This window comes from Telmatherina bonti (genome assembly GCF_933228915.1).
Source record: "Telmatherina bonti genome assembly, chromosome: 19".
Classification (NCBI taxonomy): Eukaryota; Metazoa; Chordata; class Actinopteri; order Atheriniformes; family Telmatherinidae; genus Telmatherina; species Telmatherina bonti.
The window spans coordinates 38039933-38059891 of record NC_136617.1 but is presented as its reverse complement, the minus strand read 5'-3'; the positions used below and the strand labels follow the sequence as shown (position 1 = coordinate 38059891).

Below are 19959 nucleotides of genomic sequence, written 5' to 3'. Positions count from 1 at the left end.
ACACACCCCAACACTCACCCAACATACACCCAACACTAACCCAACACACACCCCAACACTCACCCAACATACACCCAACACTCACCCAACACACACCCCAACACTCACCTAACACACACCCCAACACTCACCCCAACACTCACCCCAACACTCACCTAACACACACCCCAACACTCACCCAACACACACCCCAACACTCACCTAACACACACCCAACACACACCCAACACACACCCAACACTCACCCAACACACACCCAACACTCACCTAACACACACCCAACACTCACCCAACACACACCCCAACACTCACCCAACACACACCCCAACACTCACCCAACACACACCCCAACACTCACCCAACACACACCCCAACACTCACCTAACACACACCCAACACTCACCTAACACACACCCAACACACACCCAACACTCACCCAACACACACCCAACACTCACCTAACACACACCCAACACTCACCCAACACACACCCCAACACTCACCTAACACACCCAACACTCACCCAACACTCACCCAACACACACCCCAACACTCACCTAACACACACCCAACACTCACCCAACACTCACCCAACACACACCCCAACACTCACCCAACACACACCCAACACTCACCCAACACACACCCCAACACTCACCTAACACACCCAACACTCACCCAACACTCACCTAACACACACCCAACACTCACCCAACACTCACCCAACACACACCCCAACACTCACCCAACACACACCCCAACACTCACCTAACACACACCCAACACTCACCCAACACACACCCAACACACACCCCAACACTCACCTAACACACACCCCAACACTCACCTAACACACACCCCAACACTCACCCAACACACACCCCAACACACACGCAACAAACACACCCAACACTCACCCAACACTCACCCAACACACACCTAACACACACCCCTACACACACCCAACACACACCCCAACCCTCACCCAACACACACCCCAACACACACCCAAAACACACCCAACACACACCCAACACTCACCCAACACACACCCAAAACACACCCAAAACACACCCAACCCACACCCAAAACACACCCCAACACTCACCCAAAACACACCCCAACACACTCCCAACACTCACCCAACACACACCCAAAACACACCCAACACACACACCCAACACTCACCCAAAACACACACAACACACACCCCAACACACACCCAACACACACCCCAACACACACCCAAAACACACCCAACACATACCCAAAACACACCCAACACATACCCAACACACACCCAAAACACACCTCAACACACACCCAACACACCCCCAAAACACACCCCAACACACACCCAAAACACACCCAACACACACCCAAAACACACCCAACACATACCCAACACACACCCAAAACACACCCAACACATACCCAACACACACCCAAAACACACCTCAACACACACCCAACACACACCCAAAACACACCCAACACACACCCAAAACACACCCAACACACACCCAAAACACACCCAACACACACCCAAAACACACCCAAAACACACCTCAACACACACCCAACACACCCCCAAAACACACCCCAACACACACCCAAAACACACCCAACACACACCCAACACACACCCCAACACACACCCAAAACACACCCAACACATACCCAACACACCCCCAAAACACACCCCAACACACACCCAAAACACACCCAACACACACCCAACACACACCCCAACACACACCCAAAACACACCTCAACACACACCCAACACACCCCCAAAACACACCCCAACACACACCCAAAACACACCCAACACACACCCAACACACCCCCAAAACACACCCCAACACACACCCAAAACACACCCAACACACACCCAACACACCCCCAAAACACACCCAACACACACCCAACACACACCCAAAACACACCTCAACACAGTCACCACCAACAGTGGACTCACCAGTCCCTCATCTAACGGTTCTCCCTCCTACATCTAGTCTGGCTCATAAAAACCTTCTGCAGATCCTCAGACCTTCTGCAGATCCTCAGACCTTCTGCAGATCCTCAGAGCCTCAGACCTTCTGCAGATCCTCAGACCTTCTGCAGATCCTCAGAGCCTCAGACCTTCTGCAGATCCTCAGACCTTCTGCAGATCCTCAGACCTTCTGCAGATCCTCAGACCTTCTGCAGATCCTCAGACCTTCTGCAGATCCTCAGATCCTCAGACCTTCTGCAGATCCTCAGATCCTCAGACCTTCTGCAGATCCTCAGAGCCTCAGACCTTCTGCAGATCCTCAGACCTTCTGCAGATCCTCAGAGCCTCAGACCTTCTGCAGATCCTCAGACCTTCTGCAGATCCTCAGATCCTCAGACCTTCTGCAGATCCTCAGACCTTCTGCAGATCCTCAGACCTTCTGCAGATCCTCAGAGCCTCAGACCTTCTGCAGATCCTCAGACCTTCTGCAGATCCTCAAATCCTCAGACCTTCTGCAGATCCTCAGATCCTCAGACCTTCTGCAGATCCTCAGATCCTTCACACAGCTTCCTGGTTCTGCAGAATGAAGCGTTCTGTTCGCCGCCTGCAGCAGGTGGACCCGTTCACACCACAAACAACCGCTAACGGACATATAGAGTCAGCAGATAGAGCTGCTGTAGAACTGGACAACAGAAGATGGAGAAACTGGTCTGATTCTCCATTCCACACAGTAGGATGAGGAGCATCATGGATCCATCCTGCTGCCGGTGGAACGGTGTGAACTCTGTGACCTCTGACCTCACCTGGAACTCCTCCCTGAGCGGCGAGCTGTTGCTCTGAGGGTCGACCTTCAGCATCTCCTTATAGGTGAGAGCGAAGTCGGAGACGGGGATGGCGGTTTCTCCACACAGGCAGGCCTCCAGAATGGCGTCATGGATGAAGATGTACTGATCCTGAGAGGAGAAACACTCCGTTACCCGGCTGCAAGGAACCCTGCACGTCCCAGCATCCCGGCTTTTTATTGGCTGATGGTGAGGAGCGATGCTGCTGTGGTTACTGGACGCTGGTCGCTGCGCAGAGCGCCGTCAGACGGGTCACTCTCTGCTGGACTCCACCAGCCCGTTATTACTGGAAACACTGGGAGATTTGTGTGTGAGATGTGAAGGCAAACAGAGTTGGTATTTACGGCGGGAAAGCCTCCGTCTCGCCGAGGTGGAGAGCCATAAACAGCTTGTCATGTTTTCACCTGATGAGACCAAAACCTTCCTCTCAGACCTTTAATCCTTGTGTTTACAGGGATAATCAGCGTCTCTCCCTGCTTTAGTTTAAACTTGCCACTTTGTAGGAAACACTGTTTATATCATTAAAAGCTGCTTTGTGGATGTAAACGCGATATTTAATCAGTTTCTTCTTCTCACTAATGAGGTTTAAGAGAGAACAAAGGAGAACATTAAATAAATACTGTTTATTTTTCCAAACTTAACTCAGATTTTATGTCCATAAATAAAAGATAAATCTTTATCAGGGAAAATGTCAATGAAATAAAACACAAAAGGGAAAACATTTATTTACAGAAACGTATGATTGACATGGAACATCGTGGAAAGATAAAATGTCAGTATTTAAACATTTCTATTTCTTCAATGTGTTTTGAACTTCAGAGCCACCGTAGTTTTGCACATTAGTACTCTGGAAGTTAAGGGCTATTTTAAGTCTCGGGTATGTGACGGAAACGTGTGACGGCTAGCGTTAGCATCTGACTGCAGAAAGACAGTCGCTAAAACTCCAGAATAAGTCCGGATTTCTCACGTCTGAACTTGACCTGGATAACATTTAATACTTCTACACGATATACGTGTGGTTGCTAACCTACCAGTTTGCTTTGTTGCCCCCTAGTGGCCAAGGCAGTCATAACAAATGTAAATATTGCAGTTTTAATGCAGCTTTTTCTTTCAACATCCCTACACGTACATGAGCAGTGTGTATAAATGGTGACGCTGCGTTTTCCAGCCTGATTAATGGCAGCAGGATACAGATGCTGAGCTGCCAGAAGAACCTCAGCAACTACAGCTCCGCCCTCACACTCACCTCAGTCTGGATCATGTTGATACGACGGGAGCAGAGCGTCTTAACGCAGTTGTAGATGTCCACCACTCCTTCGCACTCAGCCATATCCAGCATGACGTCCAGCACGATGTAGCAGCCGGTCCTTCCTGCACCCATACTGTAGAGACGGAGTCAGCGTGAGACGGAAAGCAGCGGAAACGGCAGGAACCACGGCTCAGCGCCACAGGAGCCCCATACTGACACTCAACAGGAAAATAACACTGATATACACTAAAAAAAACTAGTTTACTGATCCCAGAAGTAACAAAATATCTGCTTGTATACAGAAAATACTTCAAACGCTCATCAGAGGTAAATCAGCTCAATCTGAAAATAAAAACAGAAACGGCATCATGAAGTACAGCAAACTGACTGGTCGGGGTTTCCCAGTTGGGTATAGAAGGGAGTTTGCTACTGGCTTAGTGTTTCCAACAAGGCTCAGAGCAAGCAAACTGGTTATTTCCCAGTTTGTGCTGAATTCAGTCAGAATTCCATACGGAGCTGGACCGGGCCGGTCTGCCTCCACAGATAAACGTTCCCACCATCAGATTTATATTCTTCAGTGAAGTCGACGTTGGCTCAGCTTTCAGCACATGCAGCTAAAGATTTCAGAACTGAAGTGAATTTAGGGTGTCGAGGACGAGTTGGATCTTCAGCTGTGAGAAACGGGGATGGTGACCAGTTCAGGAGAACTTCGGATCAGCTGCAGTGGACAAACGGGGTGGAGACGGTAGAACCACAGAGCAAGAAGATCCGCTGATCCTGCTTTCTGTTTCATGGCTGGAAGCAGGATGTTTGTCATCTGGAGCGACAGTTTCATCCCTGAAAGGGAGGTGGTCTACAGTTGGAGGGAGGTGGTCTACAGGTGGAGGGAGGTGGTCTACAGATGAAGGGAGGTGGTCTACAGGTGGAGGGAGGAGGTCTACAGATGAAGGGAGGTGGTCTACAGGTGGAGGGAGGAGGTCTACAGATGAAGGGAGGTGGTCTACAGTTGGAGGGAGGTGGTCTACAGGTGGAGGGAGGTGGTCTACAGATGAAGGGAGGTGGTCTACAGGTGGAGGGAGGAGGTCTACAGGTGGAGGGAGGTGGTCTACAGGTGGAGGGAGGTGGTCTACAGATGGAGGGAGGTGGTCTACAGGTGGAGGGAGGTGGTCTACAGGTGGAGGGAGGTGGTCTACAGGTGGAGGGAGGTGGTCTACAGGTGGAGGGAGGAGGTCTACAGGTGGAGGGAGGTGGTCTACAGGTGGAGGGAGGAGTTCTACAGATGGAGGGAGGTGGTCTACAGGTGGAGGGAGGTGTCTACAGGTGGTGGGAGGTGGTCTACAGGTGGAGGGAGGTGTCTACAGGTGGAGGGAGGAGTTCTACAGATGGAGGGAGGAGGTCTACAGATGGAGGGAGGTGGTCTACAGGTGGAGGGAGGTGGTCTACAGATGGAGGGAGGTGGTCTACAGGTGGAGGGAGGTGGTCTACAGGTGGAGGGAGGTGTCTACAGGTGGAGGGAGGAGGTCTACAGGTGGAGGGAGGAGGTCTACAGATGGAGGGAGGTGGTCTACAGGTGGAGGGAGGTGGTCTACAGGTGGAGGGAGGTGGTCTACAGATGGAGGGAGGTGGTCTACAGGTGGAGGGAGGTGGTCTACAGGTGGAGGAGGTGGTCTACAGGTGGAGGGAGGTGGTCTACAGGTGGAGGAGGTGGTCTACAGGTGGAGGGAGGTGGTCTACAGGTGGAGGAAGGTGGTCTACAGATGGAGGGAGGTGGTCTAGAGGTGAAGGGAGGTGGTCTACAGGTGGAGGGAGGTGGTCTACAGATGGAGGGAGGTGGCCTACAGATGGAGGGAGGTGGTCTACAGGTGGAGGGAGGTGGTCTACAGGTGGAGGGAGGTGGTCTGCAGGTGGAGGAGGTGGTCTACAGGTGGAGGGAGGTGGTCTACAGATGGAGGGAGGTGGTCTACAGGTGGAGGGAGGTGGTCTACAGATGGAGGGAGGTGGTCTACAGGTGGAGGGAGGTGGTCTACAGATGGAGGGAGGTGGTCTACAGGTGAAGGGAGGTGGTCTATAGGTGGAGGAGGTGGTCTACAGGTGGAGGGAGGTGGTCTACAGATGGAGGGAGGTGGTCTACAGGTGGAGGGAGGTGGTCTACAGATGGAGGGAGGTGGTCTACAGGTGGAGGAGGTGGTCTACAGGTGGAGGGAGGTGGTCTACAGGTGGAGGGAGGAGGTCTACAGATGGAGGGAGGTGGTCTACAGGTGGAGGGAGGTGGTCTACAGGTGGAGGGAGGAGGTCTACAGATGGAGGGAGGTGGTCTACAGGTGGAGGGAGGTGGTCTACAGGTGGAGGGAGGTGGTCTACAGGTGGAGGGAGGAGGTCTATAGGTGGAGGGAGGTGTCTACAGGTGATAGAGGTGGTCTACAGATGGAGGAAGGTGGTCTACAGGTGGAGGGAGGTGGTCTACAGATGGAGGGAGGTGGTCTACAGGTGGAGGGAGGTGGTCTACAGATGATGGAGGTGGTCTACAGGTGGAGGGAGGTGGTCTACAGGTGGAGGGAGGAGGTCTATAGGTGGAGGGAGGTGTCTACAGGTGATAGAGGTGGTCTACAGATGGAGGGAGGTGGTCTACAGGTGGAGGGAGGTGGTCTACAGGTGGAGGGAGGTGGTCTACAGGTGGAGGGAGGTGGTCTACAGATGGAGCGAGGTGGTCTATAGGTGGAGGGAGGTGGTCTACAGATGGAGGGAGGTGGTCTATAGGTGGAGGAGGTGGTCTACAGATGATGGAGGTGGTCTACAGATGATGGAGGTGGTCTACAGGTGGAGGGAGGTGGTCTACAGATGGAGGGAGGTGGTCTACAGATGATGGAGGTGGTCTACAGATGGAGCGAGGTGGTCTATAGGTGGAGGGAGGTGGTCTACAGATGGATGGAGGTGGTCTATAGGTGGAGGAGGTGGTGTACAGGTGATGGAGGTGGTCTACAGGTGGAGGGAGGTGGTCTACAGATGATGGAGGTGGTCTACAGATGGATGGAGGTGGTCTACAGATGGAGCGAGGTGGTCTATAGGTGGAGGGAGGTGGTCTACAGATGATGGAGGAGGTCTACAGATGGAGGGAGGTGGTCTATAGGTGGAGGAGGTGGTCTACAGGTGGAGGGAGGTGGTCTACAGGTGGAGGAGGTGGTCTACAGGTGGAGGGAGGTGGTCTACAGGTGGAGGGAGGTGGTCTATAGGTGGAGGGAGGTGGTCTACAGGTGGAGGGAGGTGGTCTACAGGTGGAGGGAGGTGGTCTATAGGTGGAGGGAGGTGGTCTACAGTTGGAGGGAGGTGGTCTACAGGCGGAGGGAGGTGGTCTATAGGTGGAGGGAGGTGGTCTACAGGTGGAGGGAGGTGGCCTACAGGTGGAGGGTGGTGGTCTACAGGTGGAGGGTGGTGGTCTACAGATGATGGAGGTGGTCTACAGATGATGGAGGTGGTCTACAGGTGATGGAGGTGGTCTACAGGTGATGGAGGTGGTCTACAGATGAGGGAGGTGGTCTACAGATGATGGAGGTGGTCTACAGACGATGGAGGAGGTCTACAGATGATGGAGGTGGTCTACAGGTGATGGAGGTGGTCTACAGGTGATGGAGGTGGTCTACAGACGATGGAGGAGGTCTACAGACGATGGAGGTGGTCTACAGGTGATGGAGGTGGTCTACAGGTGATGGAGGTGGTCTACAGACGATGGAGGTGGTCTACAGATGATGGAGGAGGTCTACAGATGGAGGGAGGTGGTCTACAGGTGGAGGGAGGTGGTGTACAGGTGATGGAGGTGGTCTACAGGTGGAGGGAGGTGGTCTACAGGTGGAGGGAGGTGGTCTACAGATGGAGGGAGGAGGTCTACAGGTGGAGGAGGTGGTCTACAGATGGAGGGAGGTGGTCTACAGGTGGAGGGAGGTGGTCTACAGATGATGGAGGAGGTCTACAGATGGAGGGAGGTGGTCTACAGATGGAGGGAGGTGGTCTACAGATGATGGAGGTGGTCTACAGGTGGAGGGAGGTGGTCTACAGGTGGAGGGAGGTGGTCTACAGATGGAGGGAGGAGGTCTACAGGTGGAGGAGGTGGTCTACAGATGGAGGGAGGTGGTCTACAGGTGGAGGGAGGTGGTCTACAGATGAAGGGAGGAGGTCTACAGGTGGAGGAGGTGGTCTACAGATGGAGGGAGGTGGTCTATAGGTGGAGGGAGGTGGTCTACAGATGGAGGGAGGTGGTCCATAGGTGGAGGGAGGTGGTCTACAGATGGAGGGAGGAGGTCTACAGGTGGAGGAGGTGGTCTACAGATGGAGGGAGGTGGTCTACAGATGGAGGGAGGAGATCTACAGGTGGAGGAGGTGGTCTACAGATGGAGGGAGGTGGTCTACAGGTGGAGGGAGGTGGTCTACAGATGGAGGGAGGTGGTCTATAGGTGGAGGGAGGTGGTCTACAGATGGAGGGAGGTGGTCTATAGGTGGAGGGAGGTGGTCTACAGATGATGGAGGAGGTCTACAGATGGAGGGAGGTGGTCTACAGGTGGAGGAGGTGGTCTACAGGTGGAGGGAGGTGGTCTACAGGTGGAGGGAGGTGGTCTACAGGTGGAGGGAGGTGGTCTACAGGTGGAGGGAGGAGATCGACAGGTGGAGGAGGTGGTCTACAGATGGAGGGAGGTGGTCTACAGGTGGAGGGAGGTGGTCTACAGATGGAGGGAGGTGGTCTATAGGTGGAGGGAGGTGGTCTACAGATGGAGGGAGGTGGTCTATAGGTGGAGGGAGGTGGTCTACAGATGGAGGGAGGTGGTCTACAGATGGAAGGAGGTGGTCTACAGGTGAAGGGAGGTGGTCTACAGGTGGAGGGAGGAGGTCTACAGGTGGAGGGAGGTGGTCTACAGGTGGAGGGTGGTGGTCTACAGATGATGGAGGTGGTCTACAGATGATGGAGGTGGTCTACAGGTGGAGGGTGGTGGTCTACAGATGATGGAGGTGGTCTACAGATGATGGAGGTGGTCTACAGGTGGAGGGTGGTGGTCTACAGATGAGGGAGGTGGTCTACAGATGATGGAGGTGGTCTACAGATGATGGAGGTGGTCTACAGGTGATGGAGGTGGTCTACAGATGATGGAGGTGGTCTACAGGTGATGGAGGTGGTCTACAGATGATGGAGGTGGTCTACAGATGATGGAGGTGGTCTACAGGTGGAGGGTGGTGGTCTACAGATGAGGGAGGTGGTCTACAGATGATGGAGGTGGTCTACAGATGAGGGAGGTGGTCTACAGATGATGGAGGTGGTCTACAGATGATGGAGGTGGTCTACAGGTGATGGAGGTGGTCTACAGGTGAAGGGAGGTGGTCTACAGGTGGAGGGAGGTGGTCTACAGTTGGAGGGAGGTGGTCTACAGTTGGAGGGAGGAGGTCTACAGATGGAGGGAGGTGGTCTACAGATGGAGGGAGGTGGTCTATAGGTGGAGGGAGGTGGTCTACAGGTGGAGGGAGGTGGTCTACAGGTGGAGGGAGGAGGTCTATAGGTGGAGGGAGGTGGTCTACAGGTGGAGGGAGGTGGTCTACAGGTGGAGGGAGGAGGTCTATAGATGGAGGGAGGTGGTCTACAGGTGGAGGGAGGTGGTCTACAGATGGAGGGAGGTGGTCTACAGGTGGAGGGAGGTGGTCTATAGGTGGAGGGAGGTGGTCTACAGGTGGAGGGAGGTGGTCTATAGGTGGAGGGAAGTGGTCTATAGGTGGAGGGAGGTGGTCTACAGTTGGAGGGAGGTGGTCTACAGGCGGAGGGAGGTGGTCTATAGGTGGAGGGAGGTGGTCTACAGGTGGAGGGAGGTGGTCTACAGGTGGAGGGAGGTGGCCTACAGGTGGAGGGTGGTGGTCTACAGGTGGAGGGTGGTGGTCTACAGATGATGGAGGTGGTCTACAGATGATGGAGGTGGTCTACAGGTGGAGGGTGGTGGTCTACAGATGATGGAGGTGGTCTACAGATGATGGAGGTGGTCTACAGGTGATGGAGGTGGTCTACAGATGATGGAGGTGGTCTACAGGTGATGGAGGTGGTCTACAGATGATGGAGGTGGTCTACAGATGAGGGAGGTGGTCTACAGATGATGGAGGTGGTCTACAGACGAGGTGGTCTACAGATGATGGAGGTGGTCTACAGGTGATGGAGGTGGTCTACAGGTGATGGAGGTGGTCTACAGGTGATGGAGGTGGTCTACAGACGATGGAGGAGGTCTACAGACGATGGAGGTGGTCTACAGGTGATGGAGGTGGTCTACAGGTGATGGAGGTGGTCTACAGACGATGGAGGAGGTCTACAGACGATGGAGGTGGTCTACAGGTGATGGAGGTGGTCTACAGGTGATGGAGGTGGTCTACAGGTGATGGAGGTGGTCTACAGACGATGGAGGAGGTCTACAGACGATGGAGGTGGTCTACAGGTGATGGAGGTGGTCTACAGGTGATGGAGATGGTCTACAGGTGATGGAGGTGGTCTACAGATGATGGAGGTGGTCTACAGACCAACATGGAACCTGTGAGCACACAGCCTCTGAAGGTTTAATGAAACTAGAAACCCTCCAGTAAAAACGTTGCTGTTTCTGTGTGATAGAAAGAAAACAAGCGTTTCTTCCACCGAGGAAACACTCGGCGTTATCTTCGTGGCCTTGAAGGGTCTTATTAAAAGCTGAAAGCCACAAACATTTGAACTAAAAGCCAGAAAATCTGCAGTGGAAACGTCATGTTTTAGTCTCATCATGGCTCCGTAGGCGGACCTACCTGCAGTGGACCACCACTGGTCCAGCATCAGGGGGGGTGGAGGCCTTGACCCTCCGCAGGAAAGCCAGCAGGCCAGTGGCGTGGTACGGCACGCCGTGTTCGGGCCAGGAGGTGAAGTGGAACTGGCACACTTCATGCTTGGCAGGGTAACCTCTCTGCACAAGCAGAAAGCAGGAGATGAAGCGAGAACCAGACCCCGAGAGGAGAACCAGCGCTGACCACATTATCGGCGTGACCGGCGCTCATATGGGAAGTCATGACTCACCCTCTCCATGGCGAAGGTTCGCACGGTGTACTCGGCCAGCGTCTCTGTCTTCAGCAGCGTGATCTTAATGTCGCCGTACAGCTCGGCGTCATCCGGCCAATACTTGCAACACTTCATCTGGACAAACATTCACAAAGGTTCGTGGAAACGGGTTTGTTCCTGCAGGAACCTTCCCTGAGCGAGCCGCTGCTGAACCGTGTCGTGACCCGGAGTTCGACTGACCGACGCGCATACCGCCTGTATGTGTCAGACCGCAGTGGCCAGAGCACCTGAGACTAACTGTCCAGAGGCCAGGTCTACGGGGTGTGGGGGTCAGACCTGAGACTAACCGTCCAGAGGTCAGGTCTACGGGGTGTGGGGGTCAGACCTGAGACTAACCGTCCAGAGGTCAGGTCTACGGGGTGTGGGGGTCAGACCTGAGACTAACCGTCCAGAGGCCAGGTCTACGGGGTGTGGGGGTCAGACCTGAGACTAACCGTCCAGAGGTCAGGTCTACGGGGTGTGGGGGTCAGACCTGAGACTAACCGTCCAGAGGCCAGGTCTACGGGGTGTGGGGGTCAGACCTGAGACTAACTGTCCAGAGGCCAGGTCTACGGGGTGTGGGGGTCAGACCTGAGACTAACCGTCCAGAGGTCAGGTCTACGGGGTGTGGGGGTCAGACCTGAGACTAACCGTCCAGAGGTCAGGTCTACGGGGTGTTGGGGTCAGACCTGAGACTAACCGTCCAGAGGTCAGGTCTACGGGGTGTGGGGGTCAGACCTGAGACTAACCGTCCAGAGGTCAGGTCTACGGGGTGTGGGGGTCAGACCCGAGACTAACTGTCCAGAGGTCAGGTCTACGGGGTGTGGGGGTCAGACCTGAGACTAACCGTCCAGAGGTCAGGTCTACGGGGTGTGGGGGTCAGACCTGAGACTAACTGTCCAGAGGTCAGGTCTACGGGGTGTGGGGGTCAGACCTGAGACTAACCGTCCAGAGGTCAGGTCTACGGGGTGTGGGGGTCAGACCCGAGACTAACTGTCCAGAGGTCAGGTCTACGGGGTGTGGGGGTCAGACCTGAGACTAACCGTCCAGAGGTCAGGTCTACGGGGTGTGGGGGTCAGACCTGAGACTAACCGTCCAGAGGTCAGGTCTACGGGGTGTGGGGGTCAGACCTGAGACTAACCGTCCAGAGGTCAGGTCTACGGGGTGTGGGGGTCAGACCTGAGACTAACCGTCCAGAGGTCAGGTCTACGGGGTGTGGGGGTCAGACCTGAGACTAACTGTCCAGAGGTCAGGTCTACGGGGTGTGGGGGTCAGACCTGAGACTAACCGTCCAGAGGTCAGGTCTACGGGGTGTTGGGGTCAGACCTGAGACTAACCGTCCAGAGGTCAGGTCTACGGGGTGTGGGGGTCAGACCTGAGACTAACCGTCCAGAGGTCAGGTCTACGGGGTGTGGGGGTCAGACCTGAGACTAACCGTCCAGAGGTCAGGTCTACGGGGTGTGGGGGTCAGACCTGAGACTAACTGTCCAGAGGTCAGGTCTACGGGGTGTGGGGGTCAGACCTGAGACTAACCGTCCAGAGGTCAGGTCTACGGGGTGTGGGGGTCAGACCCGAGACTAACCGTCCAGAGGTCAGGTCTACGGGGTGTGGGGGTCAGACCCGAGACTAACTGTCCAGAGGTCAGGTCTACGGGGTGTGGGGGTCAGACCTGAGACTAACCGTCCAGAGGTCAGGTCTACGGGGTGTGGGGGTCAGACCTGAGACTAACCGTCCAGAGGTCAGGTCTACGGGGTGTGGGGGTCAGACCTGAGACTAACCGTCCAGAGGTCAGGTCTACGGGGTGTGGGGGTCAGACCTGAGACTAATCGTCCAGAGGTCAGGTCTACGGGGTGTGGGGGTCAGACCCGAGACTAACTGTCCAGAGGTCAGGTCTACGGGGTGTGGGGGTCAGACCTGAGACTAACCGTCCAGAGGTCAGGTCTACGGGGTGTGGGGGTCAGACCTGAGACTAACCGTCCAGAGGTCAGGTCTACGGGGTGTGGGGGTCAGACCTGAGACTAACCGTCCAGAGGTCAGGTCTACGGGGTGTGGGGGTCAGACCTGAGACTAACCGTCCAGAGGTCAGGTCTACGGGGTGTGGGGGTCAGACCCGAGACTAACTGTCCAGAGGTCAGGTCTACGGGGTGTGGGGGTCAGACCTGAGACTAACCGTCCAGAGGTCAGGTCTACGGGGTGTGGGGGTCAGACCTGAGACTAACCGTCCTGAGGTCAGGTCTACGGGGTGTGGGGGTCAGACCTGAGACTAACCGTCCAGAGGTCAGGTCTACGGGGTGTGGGGGTCAGACCTGAGACTAACCGTCCAGAGGTCAGGTCTACGGGGTGTGGGGGTCAGACCCGAGACTAACCGTCCAGAGGTCAGGTCTACGGGGTGTGGGGGTCAAACCCGAGACTAACCGTCCAGAGGTCAGGTCTACGGGGTGTGGGGGTCAGACCTGAGACTAACCGTCCAGAGGTCAGGTCTACGGGGTGTGGGGGTCAGACCTGAGACTAACCGTCCAGAGGTCAGGTCTACGGGGTGTGGGGGTCAGACCTGAGACTAACCGTCCAGAGGTCAGGTCTACGGGGTGTGGGGGTCAGACCTGAGACTAACTGTCCAGAGGTCAGGTCTACGGGGTGTGGGGGTCAGACCTGAGACTAACTGTCCAGAGGTCAGGTCTACGGGGTGTGGGGGTCAGACCTGAGACTAACCGTCCAGAGGTCAGGTCTACGGGGTGTGGGGGTCAGACCTGAGACTAACCGTCCAGAGGTCAGGTCTACGGGGTGTGGGGGTCAGACCTGAGACTAACCGTCCAGAGGTCAGGTCTACGGGGTGTGGGGGTCAGACCTGAGACTAACCGTCCAGAGGTCAGGTCTACGGGGTGTGGGGGTCAGACCTGAGACTAACCGTCCAGAGGTCAGGTCTACGGGGTGTGGGGGTCAGACCTGAGACTAACCGTCCAGAGGTCAGGTCTACGGGGTGTGGGGGTCAGACCTGAGACTAACCGTCCAGAGGTCAGGTCTACGGGGTGTGGGGGTCAGACCTGAGACTAACCGTCCAGAGGTCAGGTCTACGGGGTGTGGGGGTCAGACCTGAGACTAACCGTCCAGAGGTCAGGTCTACGGGGTGTGGGGGTCAGACCTGAGACTAACCGTCCAGAGGTCAGGTCTACGGGGTGTGGGGGTCAGACCTGAGACTAACTGTCCAGAGGTCAGGTCTACGGGGTGTGGGGGTCAGACCTGAGACTAACCGTCCAGAGGTCAGGTCTACGGGGTGTGGGGGTCAGACCTGAGACTAACCGTCCAGAGGTCAGGTCTACGGGGTGTGGGGGTCAGACCTGAGACTAACCGTCCAGAGGTCAGGTCTACGGGGTGTGGGGGTCAGACCTGAGACTAACTGTCCAGAGGTCAGGTCTACGGGGTGTGGGGGTCAGACCTGAGACTAACCGTCCAGAGGTCAGGTCTACGGGGTGTGGGGGTCAGACCTGAGACTAACCGTCCAGAGGTCAGGTCTACGGGGTGTGGGGGTCAGACCTGAGACTAACCGTCCAGAGGTCAGGTCTACGGGGTGTGGGGGTCAGACCCGAGACTAACTGTCCAGAGGTCAGGTCTACGGGGTGTGGGGGTCAGACCTGAGACTAACCGTCCAGAGGTCAGGTCTACGGGGTGTGGGGGTCAGACCTGAGACTAACCGTCCAGAGGTCAGGTCTACGGGGTGTGGGGGTCAGACCTGAGACTAACCGTCCAGAGGTCAGGTCTACGGGGTGTGGGGGTCAGACCTGAGACTAACCGTCCAGAGGTCAGGTCTACGGGGTGTGGGGGTCAGACCTGAGACTAACCGTCCAGAGGTCAGGTCTACGGGGTGTGGGGGTCAGACCTGAGACTAACTGTCCAGAGGTCAGGTCTACGGGGTGTGGGGGTCAGACCTGAGACTAACCGTCCAGAGGTCAGGTCTACGGGGTGTGGGGGTCAGACCTGAGACTAACCGTCCAGAGGTCAGGTCTACGGGGTGTGGGGGTCAGACCTGAGACTAACCGTCCAGAGGTCAGGTCTACGGGGTGTGGGGGTCAGACCCGAGACTAACCGTCCAGAGGTCAGGTCTACGGGGTGTGGGGGTCAGACCCGAGACTAACCGTCCAGAGGTCAGGTCTACGGGGTGTGGGGGTCAGACCCGAGACTAACCGTCCAGAGGTCAGGTCTACGGGGTGTGGGGGTCAGACCCGAGACTAACCGTCCAGAGGTCAGGTCTACGGGGTGTGGGGGTCAGACCCGAGACTAACCGTCCAGAGGTCAGGTCTACGGGGTGTGGGGGTCAGACCTGAGACTAACCGTCCAGAGGTCAGGTCTACGGGGTGTGGGGGTCAGACCTGAGACTAACCGTCCAGAGGTCAGGTCTACGGGGTGTGGGGGGTCAGACCTGAGACTAACCGTCCAGAGGTCAGGTCTACGGGGTGTGGGGGTCAGACCTGAGACTAACCGTCCAGAGGTCAGGTCTACGGGGTGTGGGGGTCAGACCTGAGACTAACCGTCCAGAGGTCAGGTCTACGGGGTGTGGGGGTCAGACCTGAGACTAACCGTCCAGAGGTCAGGTCTACGGGGTGTGGGGGTCAGACCTGAGACTAACCGTCCAGAGGTCAGGTCTACGGGGTGTGGGGGTCAGACCTGAGACTAACCGTCCAGAGGTCAGGTCTACGGGGTGTGGGGGTCAGACCTGAGACTAACCGTCCAGAGGTCAGGTCTACGGGGTGTGGGGGTCAGACCTGAGACTAACTGTCCAGAGGTCAGGTCTACGGGGTGTGGGGGTCAGACCTGAGACTAACCGTCCAGAGGTCAGGTCTACGGGGTGTGGGGGTCAGACCTGAGACTAACCGTCCAGAGGTCAGGTCTACGGGGTGTGGGGGTCAGACCTGAGACTAACCGTCCAGAGGTCAGGTCTACGGGGTGTGGGGGTCAGACCTGAGACTAACCGTCCAGAGGTCAGGTCTACGGGGTGTGGGGGTCAGACCTGAGACTAACCGTCCAGAGGTCAGGTCTACGGGGTGTGGGGGTCAGACCTGAGACTAACCGTCCAGAGGTCAGGTCTACGGGGTGTGGGGGTCAGACCTGAGACTAACTGTCCAGAGGTCAGGTCTACGGGGTGTGGGGGTCAGACCTGAGACTAACCGTCCAGAGGTCAGGTCTACGGGGTGTGGGGGTCAGACCTGAGACTAACCGTCCAGAGGTCAGGTCTACGGGGTGTGGGGGTCAGACCTGAGACTAACCGTCCAGAGGTCAGGTCTACGGGGTGTGGGGGGTCAGACCTGAGACTAACCGTCCAGAGGTCAGGTCTACGGGGTGTGGGGGTCAGACCTGAGACTAACCGTCCAGAGGTCAGGTCTACGGGGTGTGGGGGTCAGACCTGAGACTAACCGTCCAGAGGTCAGGTCTACGGGGTGTGGGGGTCAGACCTGAGACTAACCGTCCAGAGGTCAGGTCTACGGGGTGTGGGGGTCAGACCTGAGACTAACTGTCCAGAGGTCAGGTCTACGGGGTGTGGGGGTCAGACCTGAGACTAACCGTCCAGAGGTCAGGTCTACGGGGTGTGGGGGTCAGACCTGAGACTAACCGTCCAGAGGTCAGGTCTACGGGGTGTGGGGGGTCAGACCTGAGACTAACCGTCCAGAGGTCAGGTCTACGGGGTGTGGGGGTCAGACCTGAGACTAACTGTCCAGAGGTCAGGTCTACGGGGTGTGGGGGTCAGACCTGAGACTAACCGTCCAGAGGTCAGGTCTACGGGGTGTGGGGGTCAGACCTGAGACTAACCGTCCAGAGGTCAGGTCTACGGGGTGTGGGGGTCAGACCTGAGACTAACCGTCCAGAGGTCAGGTCTACGGGGTGTGGGGGTCAGACCTGAGACTAACCGTCCAGAGGTCAGGTCTACGGGGTGTGGGGGTCAGACCTGATGTGCCGATGTGCTAAGACACCTAGCTTCATGCTGCTGAGATGGCGTCTGTTCTGATCCAATCTACTTGTGTGGAGAGGTGGGACGAGGTGGAATGAGAGCCAATCAGGTGGAAGAGGAAGGAACACATGGTTCCATCCATGTCTGAACAGACTGAATTCAGCCGAAGCAGGAACAGTTCATTCCACCGTCCACTTTCATACACATCAAAGCTCTGACGTTGCACCGCAGCCACCACGAGTCAGGTGAACGCTCATTTCCTCCTGCAAGTTGTACACACACACTTCCCCGCCATCTTGTCAGGGCGCCGACGAGGTCAGTGACGCTTACCCTGCCCACTTCCACCAGCTTGGTGATCATGACAATGCTGAAACAGTTCTCCTGCCACACCATCCTCCAGAAGTCGTAGATCATCTCCTGCTTGGGGCCTGCAGAACAGATGGAGGGAAGAAGCAGGAAGGAGGAGGAAGAGGAGGAGACATCAGTCAGGGAAACCAGCAGTAATGATAAGCTTGACTGTGGAGGTGCTGTGTGATCCATGATCTCGTTTTTCTGGAAACTGCAGAAAAACATGGTTTCTGTACGCCCACAAACCCGCCGCCGATGTTCAGACAAGATCCTGTTTTGGGATGCCCCCCGAGACGCCACACTCCCACTGAGTTCATCACACACACTGCATAGAAAAGATGGGCAGAGCCTCCATGACGTCACCCGTAGGTTTCTGAAGAGCTGAATTGAAGCTCGGTGGGCGGTTCCTACCATCACCATCTTGGCAGGGGCATGCGTGTCGTCTCACCCGGAAAATACAAATATGGGCAAAGAGGTGGAGCTGAGAGGGGTGCTGTGAGCGTCATGGTGGATGATTGACATCGAGCGAACTTCGAGCTTTCTGTAGCTAAGAGCTAACCGAGCTAACCCGGAGATAACAGGAGCTAACCAGCTAACGGAGGTAAGTGGGCTAAAGCTAAGTCACGTTGTTAACCGGCTAAAAACCACGGTTGTTCTACGTTCTTCTTACTTGAAGTGGGAGATTGGGTACCTGTCAATCAAAAGGACACGCCCATAAATCTGCCGAACTTCGGATTAAATTACCTTTAAACGGGCGAGTTAGAAAAATTCACTCCCCCCACAGTTGTCATGAAGGTAAACCTGACCTATAAATCTAAAATGGATTTTTGTACCAGGCTGTAAACATGTTTATTTCTGCTGTAAACATGTTTATTTTTTTATGTAAACGTGATCATTCTTGCTGTAAACATATTTATTCCTGCTGTAAACGTGTTTATTTTTATTTCTGCTGTTAACGTGTTTATTTCTGCTGTAAACATGTTTATTTCTGCTGTAAGCATGTTTATTCCTGCTGTAAACATATTTATTCCTGTTGTAAATGTGTTTATTTCTGCTGTAAACATATTTATTCCTGCTGTAAACATATTTATTCCTGTTGTAAATGTGTTTATTTCTGCTGTAAACATATTTATTCCTGTTGTAAACATATTTATTCCTGTTGTAAATGTGTTTATTCCTGCTGTAAACATTTATTCCTGTTGTAAATGTGTTTATTTCTGCTGTAAACGTGTTTATTCTTGGTGTAAACATATTTATTCCTGTTGTAAATGTCTTTATTCCTGCTGTAAACGTGTTTATTCCTGCTGTAAACATATTTATTCCTGTTGTAAACATATTTATTCCTGTTGTAAACGTGTTTATTCCTGCTGAAAACATATTTATTCCTGCTGTAAACATATTTATTCCTGTTGTAAATGTGTTTATTCCTGTTGTAAACGTGTTTATTCCTGCTGTAAACATATTTATTCCTGCTGTAAACATATTTATTCCTGCTGTAAACATATTTATTCCTGTTGTAAATGTGTTTATTCCTGTTGTAAACGTGTTTATTCCTGCTGTAAACATATTTATTCCTGTTGTAAACGTGTTTATTCCTGCTGAAAACATATTTATTCCTGTTGTAAACATGTTTTCTCTACGATGCAACTGCTGCGTCTGAAATTTCTTCCTGTTTGTGTCGAAGAGCTGTACTGTGTCCGAAAACAACGAACACGCTCCGTCTCTACCATGAACACACACCTACAGCATCCAGCTGAAAATAGTTCCACATTCCTGCATCATTTCCCACATTTACATGATAAAACCAACACAAACCTCCACATGTAGGAGAGATTATTCACTGTGTTGTTGTCCTGCATCAGGATACCTGTTATAAATCTCCTGCTCATACTTCCTCCCCCTCAGAAACACCTCCATCTCAGCCTGCATGGTGACTCAATCATCTTTAGTTTCACTGCAATCTCTTTTTTCTGGATTTGTCTTTTTATTTTCATTCTAATCTGATTTGTAGACGATGAGAGAAAATTTAGAATAAAATCAGAAGAAACAGACTCTAAATGTTGCAAACGTTTTATCACAACGCAGAATGTTTCAGGCTGAAACGCATCTACACCTCAGCCAGAAGGTCCCGATGAAGAGGAACACCCGGTACCGGGAGGTCCCGATGAAGAGGACCACCCGGTACCGGGAGGTCCCGATGAAGAGGACCACCCGGTACCGGGAGGTCCCGATGAAGAGGAACACCCGGTACCGGGAGGTCCCGATGAAGAGGAACACCCGGTACCGGGAGGTCCCGATGAAGAGGAACACCCGGTACCGGGAGGTCCCGATGAAGAGGACCACCCGGTACGGAAGGTCCCGATGAAGAGGACCACCCGGTACCGGGAGGTCCCGATGAAGAGGACCACCCGGTACCGGAAGGTCCCGATGAAGAGGACCACCCGGTACGGAAGGTCCCGATGAAGAGGAACACCCGGTACGGAAGGTCCCGATGAAGAGGACCACCCGGTA

General features: G+C 54.6%; 1 protein-coding gene across 1 annotated transcript in view; it reads right to left on the bottom strand.

Moving 5' to 3' along the window:
- ptprua (protein tyrosine phosphatase receptor type Ua) overlaps positions 1-19959 on the bottom strand; it is a 370817-nt gene that overhangs the window by 12298 nt on the left and 338560 nt on the right. Inside the window, exons 21-25 of the mRNA XM_079258799.1 lie at positions 17431-17528; positions 11142-11258; positions 10877-11031; positions 4085-4220; positions 2800-2949 (exon numbers count right to left, since the gene is read on the bottom strand). Of these exons, the coding sequence (XP_079114925.1) occupies positions 2800-2949; positions 4085-4220; positions 10877-11031; positions 11142-11258; positions 17431-17528 (656 nt within the window). The remainder of the gene's footprint in view (positions 1-2799; positions 2950-4084; positions 4221-10876; positions 11032-11141; positions 11259-17430; positions 17529-19959) is intronic.